Below are 14942 nucleotides of genomic sequence, written 5' to 3'. Positions count from 1 at the left end.
ACAATCTGTTCCTGCAATGACTTTCTCTCTTTCTTGAACAATTAAGGATCTGATCAATAGCTCTTATGAAGCTTGAGACAACTGACCTGAGTTGCCATTTGACAGCCTGCCTAAGCTGATGGTCTGTTCTTCCATGATGAGCTGAACCATTGTGCTAACTGCCAGGTATTAGGTATTTTGCTTGTCCCCTGGTCCTAGTCCCAGACACCTCTGACCTTGATCTCAGAGCATCCGATCAGCTGGAGGTGATGTTTAAGGATGTTGCCAGGGAGGGCAAGTTTATCATTATGTGTGTGATGGCAGTCTTCTGCAGGAGATGATGACTGTGGTACTGTGCAGACCAACTGTAATGAGGAGACAAAAAAAAAAAAATATAGAGTACATATCTGTGGGGAAGAAACAAGGTGACTTAACATGGAAAACAGAGTAGTTAACAAGTATGCACAGGGGGAAAAATCACAGATTTTCTCAATTTTTATGTTAAATTAAATTGTTCATTGATTTTCTCTGTGAGCCAAACATGTTTTATTTTTGTTGCAAATTAACGCATTACCTTTTTCACAGTCATCGAGTGTTACATTTTCAGAAATTTGATAACAAAACACATGTCTACCATATTTTAATGACATTTTAGTCATACTATGGTCTAATTTCACCCTGATATAATTCTGTTGAAGCCAAATCCAAAATTTTCTGGTTATCAAGTGCTGGAAGAAATTTAACTAATGTAAACTATTTTGTTTTTTCACGCTAACCTGTCTTGTGGTTAGGGGTTCTTGGTAGTGAACATTGTGGAGTTTGTGATAGTGTCATATCATGCAATGAAACACATGCTTTCAAAACAAAGAGTCAGAAATTTTTTTGGTCTTCTTTTTAAATTCTTTTTTTTTCTTTTTAGCTCTATTCTAATCAATATATGGGGTCTGATTCAAAGTCCACAGAACATTTTATGAATCTTTCTGTGAACTTCATGATTTTATCAGACCTCTAGTCCTTCAACAAAAGACTGAACTCTATTACTTTTCACAAACAACACAGCATGTTGCTCTGAAGCAATAAATGGGGAAATTGCAGGAATCTATAGGTGAAATTCTGTTATCTCCAGGATGCCAGATTAGATGTTAACAGTCCCATTTTGAATGAGACTTCACAAAACCATGCCTAGTCCATAAGTCTTCTGAATGAAATATTTTGGTTTTTGAAAGTTTTGAAAACATCAGAATCTGTTTTCTATTTAATTCTCTATTAATTCTTCTTCACCTGCTTATCTGAAGGTTTTTGAGAGAGAAAATGCTTTTTATTGCCTGCTCCCTCAAAAATGATGTTGGAAAAGCCCTTAAGGGTTCTTTGTAGAATATTAAAACTCTTCTCAAGAAAAAATGTTACTACACATTACACATTTTTTTGGATGTGCAGAAGTTGGCTTGTCCATCAGTAACATAAGATGCAACTTCTCTGTTTGATCCAGTGAAAAATAAATGTGGGTTTAGAACGAATTGTCATTAGAAGGGTTGTAATGGAAATTAATGCCACCTCAGTCAGTTGCTCTGTGGTTATATGTTGTAGCAGTCAAGTCCTCTTGTGGCTAAAAAGCACCCTGTAGCCAGGGGGCTTTCCATTTATTGCACATAGTTGACTGTTACTGAGATAGATGCTTATTCCATACAGGTAATTTAAAACATGTATTAAATGGATTAACAAACACTCTAGGCTGCATATACACTTACCCACCTATCTACTACATCTCTATTTCAGTGCGTACCTCATCACTTTCCTCAGTAAGAGGCTTCACTGATAAATCTCCTTTGGATCTTGTTTGGATTGGCAGTCTGTACTGACAACCCATGGTTTTACAACTTTTGAGCTACTTGTTTTTACTGTCTTTTTCTTGGAGTCTTAGTAACAAAACACCTCTTTCAACAAGTGCTCCTTTTGGCTTGTTTGCCATCACGTGTGAACTATTATTAATTCTGTTTAGGAGCCAAACTCCTTTCCTTTAAAGTCTTCATTTCGTCTCCTATTAATAGTCTCAGGTCTGTATGTCTTTACCTGCAGCTTTAATGGACATGAACATAGATAGGGGCAACATATGTCAGCTGCATCTAGTCAGCTCAAAACTATTGCAAGTGTTCATGTGTCTTCCCTAAGGGTCTAACAAACCAGTTCAATAAGACTTTTCCCTCCGGTATTCATATTTTATGGTAGCACTTAGGTTTTCATCCTAGCGTCTTGCTTATTCTCAGAGGACAATGCTATATGTTATATGAGCTATATTGTTACATAGATTATTGGCCATCTCTGGGATTTATATGAATTTTTCATATCTGTTAACCCTAAGCATTGGCAACTTGGTTGTTAGCACTGAATAATCAAAGCTCTAGAAAGGAGAAGAAATTCTAATTAAAAAAAAATGCAATTGAATGCTTTACTGTTTTCTTAAAAGCTGGTTATTTTCTTCTTGGAAAAAAAACCAAAACAAAAACGCTTAGTATTTAATGAAAGAGCCTTCTGAAAGTTTATTATTGGAATATCATACCTTTAGCTAGAGTTCTTTTATGTGGATCTTTGTGGCATGTGAGATCTTGAAAAAGCTAACAAAGTAAAAGTAAGGTCTGATAGAGATCTTTGCGTATGTAAGAATTTGTATATGTCTTCTAGGTGAATTTGGAACAGATGTTGTTCATTAAATTTATTACCTACCATAAATGATTTAGCGTGAGCTAGTAATTTGAGGGACTCCCAGGTGTGCACTGCTACAAGAATAATCCACTGGTCAGAACTTGTTAGTCATGGTACCTTCCTACAGATTACAGCCTATCCAGTCCCATCCAGGTTTTGTATTTTTTTTTTAACGTATATTTCTGTGTAAAAGCATGCTACATGATTTGTGCACACAATCGTAACAGCAGCTTATGAAATAATAATTAATCCTTATGCCACATTAGTCTATATGCCAGGTTATTTATATACATTTCTTCTTAAGCTGTGCACACAGTACAAGCCATCTCTCTTGCCCAAGCACATTCCTGTATGTAGTTCTCTGGTTCTGTATGTTGGTGCAGTTTTATAGTGAATTTACTGAGAACCAGAAACTCTCAAAGCTCCCTAGCAGCTTTGACTTGCCATTCCCCTTTCAGTTATTGAATTCTCATGTATCTTTGCATTCACAGTTTTGAAAAGAAGATGTACAATTCTGTGTTGATTAGAGCTTCTACTTTTATGAAAATATGATTCCTCAGTATGACTAACATTGCTGTTTGCTAAAATTTGTAGATTCTGAAAGCAATTAGACATGCTTCTCCACATCATATTGCAAATCTTGGACAAATAACTAAGTTCTTGTTTTTCTGCTTGAACAAAATTTGAAAGGGAGATCTGGGAAGACTCAAATAAATAGCTGCAGAAGCTGTATTTTTCTGTGGCATCAGGCAGCCTCTGTAAATGTTTCTAACTTACTGGAGGAAGGAACAGGGAGAAATTCTCTCTTTACAAGCATTGCATAAACCAACTCCCAACAAGCATATGTGAGGGAGAGAGAAGGAGTTTCAATTCTGTAGTCATCTAATAGAGCTGTCGTAGCACAAAGTAAACACCAGGCTTCATTGGAGCAATATAGAATAGCCAGGCAGAAATGAGGTTAAAAACATTTTTTTTTGTTGCACCAAAACTCGGATTCAGGGCACCTTGTTACATGTTCTTTGCAAAACAGACCTGAAGTTGCCATTTACTCTTCAGCTGGAGGTTTAGCGAAATGGAGATTCAGTAATACTTTTTGAGTTTATCTGTAAACACAGTGTGAGATATTAGAACATTAATTCTCAATAGAGTTGAAATTACATTTTCAAGACCCATGTTGCAGTCAGTTTGCACACACAAAACACCCCAAGCCAATGAATCACAAGCCATTCAGAGTGCTCTATGTCAGTTTAATGTGATTTAATAAATTCTTTTCCAGAATGGTGACCTGATTATCTCTGAGGGCTCAGCAGTCAATAGAGGTTAATTGATGTTCATATGTAGGGGGATTACTTCAAACTAATGAAATACTTTACCTCTCAGGGTCTCATTTTTTTACATCTTGTAAATAGTTTTAATGAGGAAGATGTTCTTAAAAATTGTGCTCTGTCATATGGTGGGTATACCAGAATACCTGCAAATATTATTTGAGGAGCAATCATTGCTGACAGCGCTGTAAGACAGGGGACCTGTGTATTGGTTCAGATCCTCTACTGGCAGATTTAGACAAACATCAGACTACACTAGTTTGTACCAGCAAACAGTAATTTTGCTTTGGATGAAACAGTTATAAACATAGAAGAAAGATACATTCATGGTATAAAATTTCAGCACAAAGTTTCCAGCTTCAAGTCAGTCAGTCAAGCCTGAAATTTAGCTTTTTTTCTGAGCCTGTTGTATTTTTGTGTTTTTTTTCTTTTTTTTTAATGAGAGTAACATCTATTGTCTTGAACAGAAGATTTGAAATAATGTTTGTGCTGATAGGGCACATTTTAAAAGTGTCTATGGAATCTGGGATCATAAATCTTAGAGGAATTCATGAGGGCTTCTGCAGCTAAAACCTTGTCTATTTAGAACTTACTTCCTCCTCTTTATCTGTTTGACCACCTAGAAAAAAAATTGAGAGGTTTGCGATCTGTGAGGGCATGTAAATAATTCCAAGTGAGTGGTAAGCGGAAGAAAATAGCTGGACTTTACTCACGTTACTGTCTGAATGGTGATTAATTTTTGAATCTGGGACATTTTTTCTTAGCTGCTTCATGATGCTTTATAATGCTAAATAGCAACAACTTAGTAAAGTGAGACTTTATTTACTGACCTAGGGTCCAAGTGTAAAGAATAGAGCAATTGATGTAGTATTTATGGTGTTCCTAGCAATTTGAATTACTCTATACTGAGAATAAATTGAGTTGCAGAGGTATACTCTATATGTCCTATTTCATTTTAGACTTCACCTTGCTTAGCTTTGTCTAAGTTCAATTTTTGGTAAAGGTTAGCTCGTGTCTCAGATCCATGGAAGCAGTTGCTGCAGGTTGGGACCAGAGTCTTTTGGTCTAAAAATGATTTTCATCTTGTCCGTTTCTTATCTCTGCTGAATAGTATAGGATAAGTTAGCCCAGGTGTGGGTTCGGGACTAAACATGCATCATAATGGACAGTATTACATAATCAATGTGTTCAATATGCACAAACGCCTCAGCTAGGAAGTCAAACACTGGCAGTATTTACCTTTGTGTCAATAGAAGAACGATGTTTCATTTTGAATTGTTTTGTTGGTTTTTTTTTCTCCAATGGATTGCTTGTACTTCATATGTCTACTATAATGCGCAACCGTCACTGTCACTTAGGGATTATGAAAAGCTCTCTTTTTTTTACAGATCATCCGGTGAATGAATTTTTGGATCTGTTCAGTCGCCACATGCTTCCTCATGCAGTAGATGAACCCCACATTGATACAGAATCAGCTCAGACTGAACCCTGTACTTCAGACTCTGTGCAGGATTCATCTGAATATATAATATTGGATCCTTTCTTTCCAAACTTGATAGAGTTTGAGGAAGAGGAAGACTGTGAAAATACTACTGACGTTACAACTCCTCCAGCTTTGCAGTTCATCAATGGAAAGCAACAGGTTACTAGTGCACTTAAGAGCACAAAAGCCGAGGAAGCGAGAAGTGACCAAATTGAAAGTGTTGCACATTCCAAAAATGTAACCTTTTCTCAAATCAATGAAACAAACACGTTTATAATACCTGAAACTGAAGATTCTGGTACTATGCAACCAAGCAAAGCTGGAGAAGTAATAGGGGCATTTGAAGTTACACAACCGACAGCAGATGTTGCAATGTTAGAACCTGTTTATAGTGGTGAGTCAGAAGTTGCCACAACAGATAAATCAATAGCCATTACTTCTTCATATGAGCAGTCCCTGCAAAAAAATAAAGAGACCATAACATGGCATGAAACTGAGGAGAGCTCTACTAAAGATACAAAAACCTTCCTTTTGATTACTAGCGAATCTTCTGGAGATGGCTCCACCAAATCTGATTTATCCAGTTCTGTCTTCTCAGAAATTGTGACAATGTCAAGAAAGGAAGATGATGAAAAAAATTCTGGTATAACTTCTGTTCCTGATGCATTTACTGTGGAAAGTTCTGCTGTAACTGCTTCTCTGGATGCAGTTTTTAGTACTGCTACGGTAGGCATAGCTGTGAAAGACCTTACTCCAGAAGAGGCAACACCTGCTCCAGGAGATCACTATAAATCAACTATTAAACTTAATGCAAGTTCCCCTTTTGAAAATCTTCTGGAAACAAGTAGTCATACAGCAAAGCCTGAGATAAGTGCTGCTTCTTTTATAGTTCTTGAAGGCTCTGGAGATGTAGAAAAGGACATCACTATAACTTCGGCTATGACAACAGAAACAGCAGTAACAGAAACACTTTCAATGCAAGATATTTCTCTGGGCTCTGGCACAGTACTGCCAACAGAAATTTCTGTAACTGTTTCAGGAATCAACTCTTCTTTGCCTGGAGGAATAAGCACTCTTTATTCTGCTTTTGATCAAAGTTCTGAAGTAACTGTTGCCACCAATTCTGTGTCTGAGTTTATTACAGAAAAAGTGGTTGCCAGCTCTCTTGTAACTGAAAAAGATATTGAAGATGAAAAAGAAATACAGACCACTGTTTATTCGAGTCAGGAAAGTTCAACTACTACTGCAGAGGGAAATTTGGAGCTGAATGAACTTGGGAGAACTACTAGTAAAGTTAGAACTGTAAGTCAAGAGCCCACCCCTCTCAGAAAAACAGTACTGGTAACAGGTACCGTAAGTTCTGAAATCAAAAAGGTCACAACTGTTCCTCTCTTGAGAGAGAAGAAGCTTTTTATACATGAAGGATCAGCAGAAGAACCAGCAGACATATTTTCAGGGGGTCCCACAAGAAAAGTGGTAAGTACTGACTCCCCGTTTATTGATCCAGGTTCTGGAGACATAGATGTTATCATTGAGTCTGCTACTTTGACTTCAGTTCCATTAAGGCCTGTCACTGAAACACAAACAGAAAAGCATAAAGGAAAAGTTTACAGCATAGATGATGCTTCACTGAAGAATGCTACAACAGAATATGAACATGCAAGAACAGATGAATCAGCAATATCAGTTTCAAGTAGTGGGTCAAATGGCTTGACAAAGGAGTCTGGAGTAGCAAGTCAGATGTCCCAGGATGTGTTTAGTACAGGAATCCCAGGAGAACAAAACCAGGAAACAGAACCAACTAACACAGCTCCTTCTGAAGTAAAATCTAGTCCTGGTTCTAGAAAAGAGATAGTATCTCATGTTGCACCAGGACTTAAATCTGAAGATTTAGAAACAGGTGAGATCACATCATCTCCAGAATCTGTGGTTAGTAACAGCCCTCAGGAGATCATGGTGACACATGGTACTGGCAGTCTAAAAGCAGTAGCTGAATCTACAGAAAGCAAAAATGCAAAAGTTGGTTCTTCAACTGTCTCATTAGGCAAGATTCTCCTAATTGAGCATGGCTCTGGAGAAGAATTCAAAGGTGACAGCAGCACCACAAAACTAATGTCTAATGGACCTACTGAAGAAATACTTGGAAGTAATTTCTCATTTATTGATCAGGGATCTGGAGAAGCAGACACATTCATTGAATCGTTTGCAAAAACAGAAGTTTCACCCACTGGGAGAGCAGAAACACGAGGGAAGTATGACAAAAAAGTTGTCAGCACACCATCTATGGATCATGCCTTCACTACCAAACCTGATGAGCTAGTCACAAGTACTGAACATGAAGTAACCATAATGAGAACTTTAACTGACATAAGAATGGAAGAGAAAACAATTGATGAACTGACAGAGAGAGCTTTTACTACGAAGATTCCTTTGGTGGAAGATATACATTCTAAGGAAGACAGGCCAAGTGAAATTTCACCAAAAGCTATAGAATCTTCTGAAGAAACAACAACAGACCCATTCTTTAAAAGTACACAGGCTAATCATGAACATCTGGGATTTTTAAATGTTCCGACTGTCAGTCTGTATTCAGAAGAAAAGGAATTAGAAACTGAATCTGTTAAAGAAATACTTTTGCCATTTAATGATGACAGAGTAACTGAGCCTGAAAAGACTGAAAGGAAGTACATAAGCTCCCCAGTTACAGATATAGAGCAAGAGAAGGAATTGGTACAAAATATTTTACCTACGAAATATATTCCCAGATCACTCCTGACACCTAAAGAAGAAAATCTAACAAATAATGAGCTCATCGGTGATCCATTATTTTCAGGACAAGGGTCGGGAGACGACCTTCCTGTTATTCCTTCTGTAGTGCCGTTGGCTGTCAAAGAAATCATGAGTACTTCAAGTCCTCAAACTTCTCATCCTGTAAATATGGGACCCAAACTTTCAACAGACAAGACACAAGACTTTGAAAGACGAAGCACTGAATCAAATATTGAAGTTAATGAAGAAGTTACAAGTGCTGTAACTGAGCTGCTGTCAGAAACAGAAGACCAGTTCCCCAGTTCAGTGATCACCAGTTCTCCAGCTTTAGCAGAAGAGAGTTCCAAGAGCTTCAGCTCTAAAGAGATTAAAGAGATGACGCATTATTTTGTTGCGGTTGAAGAACCTCACAATAAGGAAACTAACTATAGGAGAGAAGAAAAAGAAACAGATAGGACAACAGATACTTCTAAAGCTGTCTCTCAAGCGGAAATATCACATTTGCTGATTACAGATGGCATAACTCCTGTTTCTGTAATACTGAGTGGAACTCCTAATCTTGAAACAGAAGAATCGCTTGTAACATCAACAACAAAAATGCCAAGTGGACTATTACCTGAAAGCTCTGGAGAAGGATCTGGCTGGGTTGGTGTTTTGGATTCCTCTTCTCCTGAGACATTTACTCATTTGTCAATACCCCCTCTGTCAAAATTAGAACTAAATGCTTCATCTAGTGTTCCTGGGGAAGTTTATTCTGAAGTTATGACAACAGAGGCACCTGTAGATGGATCACAGACTGTAATCACAGGACTAGCATCCCTTTTTACAGAAAAAAAAGAGCTCGTGGTAAATCCATCTGCTGTTCAACCAAAGACAGCTACATCAGAAGAACTAACAAGTGATACTGGGATATATGAGAAAATTATTCCCATGATTGATGATAAAAGAAGTGTTATATTGAACGTTTCTGTTTATGGTGATATTACACTAATTGAAGAACGACTTCAAATCCCATCAGAAGAAACAACTATTATAGACATGGATCACTCAAAATCAATGCCTGAAGACATAATAAGTGTGCAGACAATGCCAAATCCTGTCATACAATCAACATATGGCGGTGATGATAGCATGACAGCTGAAGGGGAGAACTACGATTCAACACCTAAATTTTCCATAACCAAAGAGAAGACACTTGGATCTAGTGATAGTCTTTCTTTGACTACTTCCAGTCAGCCAAGTAGTGAATCAGTAACAGCTGGGCATAGGCCAAAATCAGATGACAAGGATTTGGGTTCAGGGAATGCCATGAGGTATGCAACAGAAACTCTCATCACTACCAAACCGTCTGAACTGGGCATTTTCCTTCCTACAGTACCATCACTGGCAAGCCCTCATGTGCCTCACGAGTCGAAACATGTTGTAACAAGCACAACAGAAGACACCTATGAGCTGAATACATCCGCAAACTACCAAGTAATAGCAGATCAAAGTGAAACTAACTCTGTCTCTGGCTTTTCTGGAATGGGCCAAGAAGAACTGGATGATGAGCAGCCCGTAGTTCCTTCTCTTGCACCAGTTTTAACTACTGAGACAGAAAACATTTTGACAACTGACATGGTTGATGTAAGTATTGTCACCACACAGCGTACATCCCAACTGACAACTGTATCATCTAGCAAGAATGAAGAAAAGCATCCTACAGTATACACAAACACAAAATCGGCATCAGCAGAGTATGAAGAAACAGATTCAGTGAGCTTTTATTCTGTACCTCAAACTCCTAAATCCTCAGTAACTGTTCAGTTAGTTAATGGAGTATCTGAGTATCCTGAGGTAATCGTTCCAAGTACATCATCATCAAAGTATTCAGATCAGTCCGATCATTCATCAGAAGGAACCTTCAAAGAGGTTAGTTCTGATATTGCAGCAACATATAAACCACCCACTACAGACCTTCTTGACAGAACAGAGTCTTCTCTGCTGGAGTTTTCTCCCAAGCCTGTTTCAGAAAGCACAACTACTGAAAGTACTCCTCACTTTAATAGACTTGTAACAGACAGGACAGAGGAGACAGAAACCTCTGTAACTGATTTGGCTGTTTCTGGACATTCTCCACCAATACATGTCTTGCCTACTGCTTTTCTGAATTTTGGAGAAAGAGTGAGCACAGATGTTCCGAAAGTTAGCACAATAAAAGCTGAAGCTTCCTCAGGGAGTGTGAACAACCACCGTCAAGAAGACGACAGGAGTACTGAGAGAGAGATCCCATGGCTTTTTTCCACACCTGTTTCAGATTCACCCAATAGTATTGAAAGTGAAGTATTTAAACCTGACCAGGAAGCAGTTACAGTGCTAGCTTCATCTTCACAACCTTTGGATAGAAGCGCAGAAACACAATCAGCTGTGTATGGTCAAGAGGAGATCACAACAACTTCTTCTAACATTGCAACAAACAGCACTGCCCCTGGAAACAGTCCGTATCAAAATGAGCAGTCAACGATAAGCTCTGAGGAACCAAATACTATTGAACTTGTAACTTCGTCATTTTCCCTTCCGGAAGTCACAAATGGATCAGATTTCCTGATTGGCACCAGTGTGGGTTCAGTTGAAGGCACAGCAGTGCAAATTCCAGGTAACTTCCAAATATGATCACTGTCATATATGTTTGTTGTGATACTTGCATATGTGTGTCTTAACTCTGATAAGAGGTATGACAATCAGAGCACCGTGTGAACTCATGAGCCTCAAGCTTTGAAACCAGCATGACTGTAACCTCTACAAAGTGAAGGAGAATGGGGGTACCAAAACTCAAGCTCAGTGACTTTTCCTGAGTGTTTGCATCCTGGAGCTCTGGATCAGACTTGAGGTGACCAGCCAGTTCTAAAAGACAGGAAGGTAACATTGATTGTGGTAGAAAATTCAACTGTAATTATTTAATTTTCCAATTTCCAACAGATAATTTTGGCTGATAGCTTTTCTATGTTGGCATGATGATAGTACTTATACAATTGGTTTATGGGTAGGGTTGTTTTATAATATCTTGCAGTTGACTTAGAGAGCAGATCTAGTGCACGTTTTAGGATCAGAATTTTCTATAAAAATTAACTTCTTTTAACCTACAAGATAGCTTTCCAGACAAGAGAAAAACGAGACTTCACGTTTTCAACCTGTCTGTAGCTTTAACTGATTGATACAGTGTCTGTCTCTTATAAACTACAGATCTTTTTGTTAGATGTTATTTGCCACAGTATTTTGTTTTACATAATCATTATTAGGCACCATTTTGCCAAACAGACAGATGATGCAGATAGGGTCAGTATGAATAGCATCGCTTCAATTCATATTTTATCTAGATATAGCTGAGGACAGAACTGAACTGGCTTGATTTTATAGGGTTTTCTATTATTTTTCCTCAAATAATCCAGGTAGTTGTCAATTTGATGATGTTTACTGGGAAAATATCCAGTCCATAGGAGGACAAAGAGACAGTAAATGCACAATAAACATTGTTAGGTGCTTAGCATGGCCCTACATTTGGGACTCAATACATTAAAAAGACTTCTTTGAATGTTTAACTTGCAAGGGTAAAATAGATGTTACTTATCTTTTATTTCATAAACCAGATTGTTTTGGAAAAATTTAACCAGAAATCTAAAGTTGTCTCATGTCTCTGAATTAACTTAGGCTACAGAACTCTTTTACCCATTTTGTAAGTTTTCAAAGCCAGGGCTTTCTCCTTGTATCCCAGAAGGACTGTCTTCATGATTTTCCTGTAACTCTGAGAAGCTAATATTTAGAAATGGTTATCTAGTGCATACTTGTTTGTGTGAATGATTGCTCCTAGACATTAAATCAAATGCGAATATCTAGGTGTCTAAACTCAATTGAAATAAACATCACTAGAAGGCGTAAAGCTCTGCAAGGAAAAGCTATTTAAATGATAACTTCCATAACAACTGAGGATTTCACAGCAGGTAAGTTTTTATCTTAATGTTTAGTTCAGTTACGAATGTATTCAGTATTTATTTGTATTTTTGAAATGTGTTTTTAAGAAAGACAAGTGGGAAAAAGAAGTAAGACTTTGTGGTCATTGATTGGTTAAATAAAACAAAGTGAAACAACAGCAGCAATCCAGTATGTTCTGTGTACCCAGTCATTCTACATAAACTAACCCTGTCCAAAAAAAAAGCATTTTCCATTCATTTTGCATATGTTTAACTGTTTTCAGCTATAATTAATTGTCATGTCATGCAAACTAAGTCCTCAATAGAATATCATGACTGCCAAATATAGTACAAATTGCTATGAAAAAATGTAATTCTGAAAATTATTTATACTGGTTTATAGTAAATGCCATGTTGTTGTTAAAGTTGAGAATAGCGATGCCTGAAAATAAGCTTTACTATTTTACAAAGCTATCTTATTCTCAGTAGTCTATTATGTTAATAGAGTTTCTGAAACTACAGTAAAGCCTGCAACATCAATGCAGAAATGAAGAAGGATTGCTTCTTCCAAAAAATCAAAAAGACACCAGTTCCTTGAAACTAGAGTCAATTTTCTTTTTCTACTTGTTTAACAGGCCAAGATCCATGCAAAAGCAATCCCTGCCTTAATGGTGGTACCTGCTATCCGCGTGGTTCATTTTACATCTGCACGTGTTTGCCAGGTTTCAACGGCGAGCAGTGTGAATTAGGTAAGCTGATGCCATCTAGATACTGATTTAAGTAGAGTAAAAAGTTTTCATATATGAGATCTGCAGAAGTGGTGTGTTTTGAAGTTGAAGAATACATAGACATTTGAAAAATTCTATGGTGAGGCCTTAGTTAGAACAATAAAATGGAGGTCCACTTACCCCTTTTCTCTCTCCCCATAAAGTGCACAGATGTGTACACACACAAACATAAAAGAATGGTAAATGAACTACATGACCTAGAATTCATAACATTAAATTCATAAATACATCAAATAAAACCAAATAAACATTAATATTTGCAATAGTTCTTAAGAGCTTTGCGTAATTATTTGAAAGGGTGGTAAAATAAGCTAATCCCAGATGTGACTGGGAAGCTGAGCACTGAATGCCAGCTTGATATGTTTTCAAGGAAATTGTAAACATGATCATAATCATATACATCTTTTGTATAAATTAGGATTTTGGTAACTCTTCTAGCTGAGAACCTCTTCAAGCTGCCTGTGACATCTGGGCTTACCTGCTGTGACTGTGGGTTTCAAGAGATTCACCAGTACAGTTTAGAATAACCAGCTTTTCCTTCTAACCAGCAAGCCAAAGTATGATAAAAGTGGTAGTTTGGCTATTTAGCGTGATAAATCTCATGGATTTGCATGTTACACATTTTCCTGCCAAATTTGAAAGAAAAAAACCTCATGCAATGTTGCTAAAATGAGTTCAACCCCTCATCTATAGCTTGGGAGAAAAAAAAACGCCCAAAGGTTGATATCAGTGCAGCAAAATTATCAGGATTAATATGGTTTTATTGGTGTTCTGCAAGACAGCATGTGATTGATTGATTAAAAAAATAATTAACCAGTGTTTTTCTCTGCTTTCCTAGCTCATGTTGATGAGTTTGCGAGCTCCCTAGTAGGTTGTTGCTAGTAGATATCAAGTTTTAGATGTTGCATCTTAAATCTTCTTCTTTGTCAAGGAACATGTCATACCCTGGTTGCAAATCTGAGGACAGAGATAATAATTTTCTCTTTTTTTTTGGATTATAAAAGAATAATCTGGCCGCTTCTTGTACCCTAGAACTCTTAGTGGTTTATTAACGAATTGGAGTGGGACGCTCCACGGCCAGTCATCATATAGAAATATGTTCAGTGGTGCTTAAGAAAGTAAACCTTGGATTTTTAGCCCTAGATTCAGGGACATCTGGATATAAGGCATAAAACACTGACTTGAGAGCTTTCCAAATGACTGGAACAAATAAGACCTAGCATAAAATTTGAACAGAAACAGGGGTTTTTTTAAATAAAACTATTTTTTTAAAAAAGCCTTTCACATGATGCAGCAATTATTCCTAGGATTGCACAACTGTTTGTTGGTTTGTAGATATGTTTAACTTCTCTCTTACATTTTAATAGTCCATCACTACCAGCAGTTTACTGTGGACTAAGATGTTTGCAAAATCTGCATTGAAGTTTAAGCTGTGATTTTTTCAGAGGAACAGCACTCATTAGAAAACACTGTATGATCTTTATAGAGAGACATACTAGCTTATAACCTCTGCAAATACATGCATAAAGTAATTATATTAAATGAACTACTGCTCCAATTTAAAAGGCAAAACCAAGGTATTTTAGCAGCCAGAGGAGTCTGGGAGAGAAATGTTGTTTGTTTACTCTAGAGCCATAGGCTCAGCAGTAAACCTGTGCATGACTATGAATGTTACTATCTGACTGGTTGTTTAGTGAAATTGTCTATATGATGCTTTGTCCTTATCTTGATAACATTAGACAAGGAAGAAATGACTAGTGCAAACCACTAAGATGCCAGTACATGCTGCTTTGCAGACTGAAGTTAGCAGTCTGTTTGATGGTATACGACAAGATTTACCATATTTGAGATTCATGAAGATATTTGAGGTCTCCAGCACTTGATGAGAATTTTTTGTGCTGCGGTCACACACTCAAGACAAATTTTCCATCAGTACAAGAAAATACTACAC

At 37.3% G+C, this 14942-nt stretch overlaps 1 protein-coding gene across 1 annotated transcript in view; it reads left to right on the top strand.

Moving 5' to 3' along the window:
* Positions 1-14942, top strand: part of VCAN (versican) — a 105638-nt gene that overhangs the window by 63825 nt on the left and 26871 nt on the right. Inside the window, exons 7-8 of the mRNA XM_068423091.1 lie at positions 5393-10891; positions 12839-12952. Coding sequence (XP_068279192.1) covers positions 5393-10891; positions 12839-12952 — 5613 coding nt within the window. The remainder of the gene's footprint in view (positions 1-5392; positions 10892-12838; positions 12953-14942) is intronic.

Source organism: Nyctibius grandis, chromosome Z (genome assembly GCF_013368605.1).
Source record: "Nyctibius grandis isolate bNycGra1 chromosome Z, bNycGra1.pri, whole genome shotgun sequence".
Taxonomy (NCBI): Eukaryota; Metazoa; Chordata; class Aves; order Nyctibiiformes; family Nyctibiidae; genus Nyctibius; species Nyctibius grandis.
The sequence above is the reverse complement of the archived record's forward strand: the minus strand, read 5'-3'. Positions and strand labels throughout refer to the sequence as shown.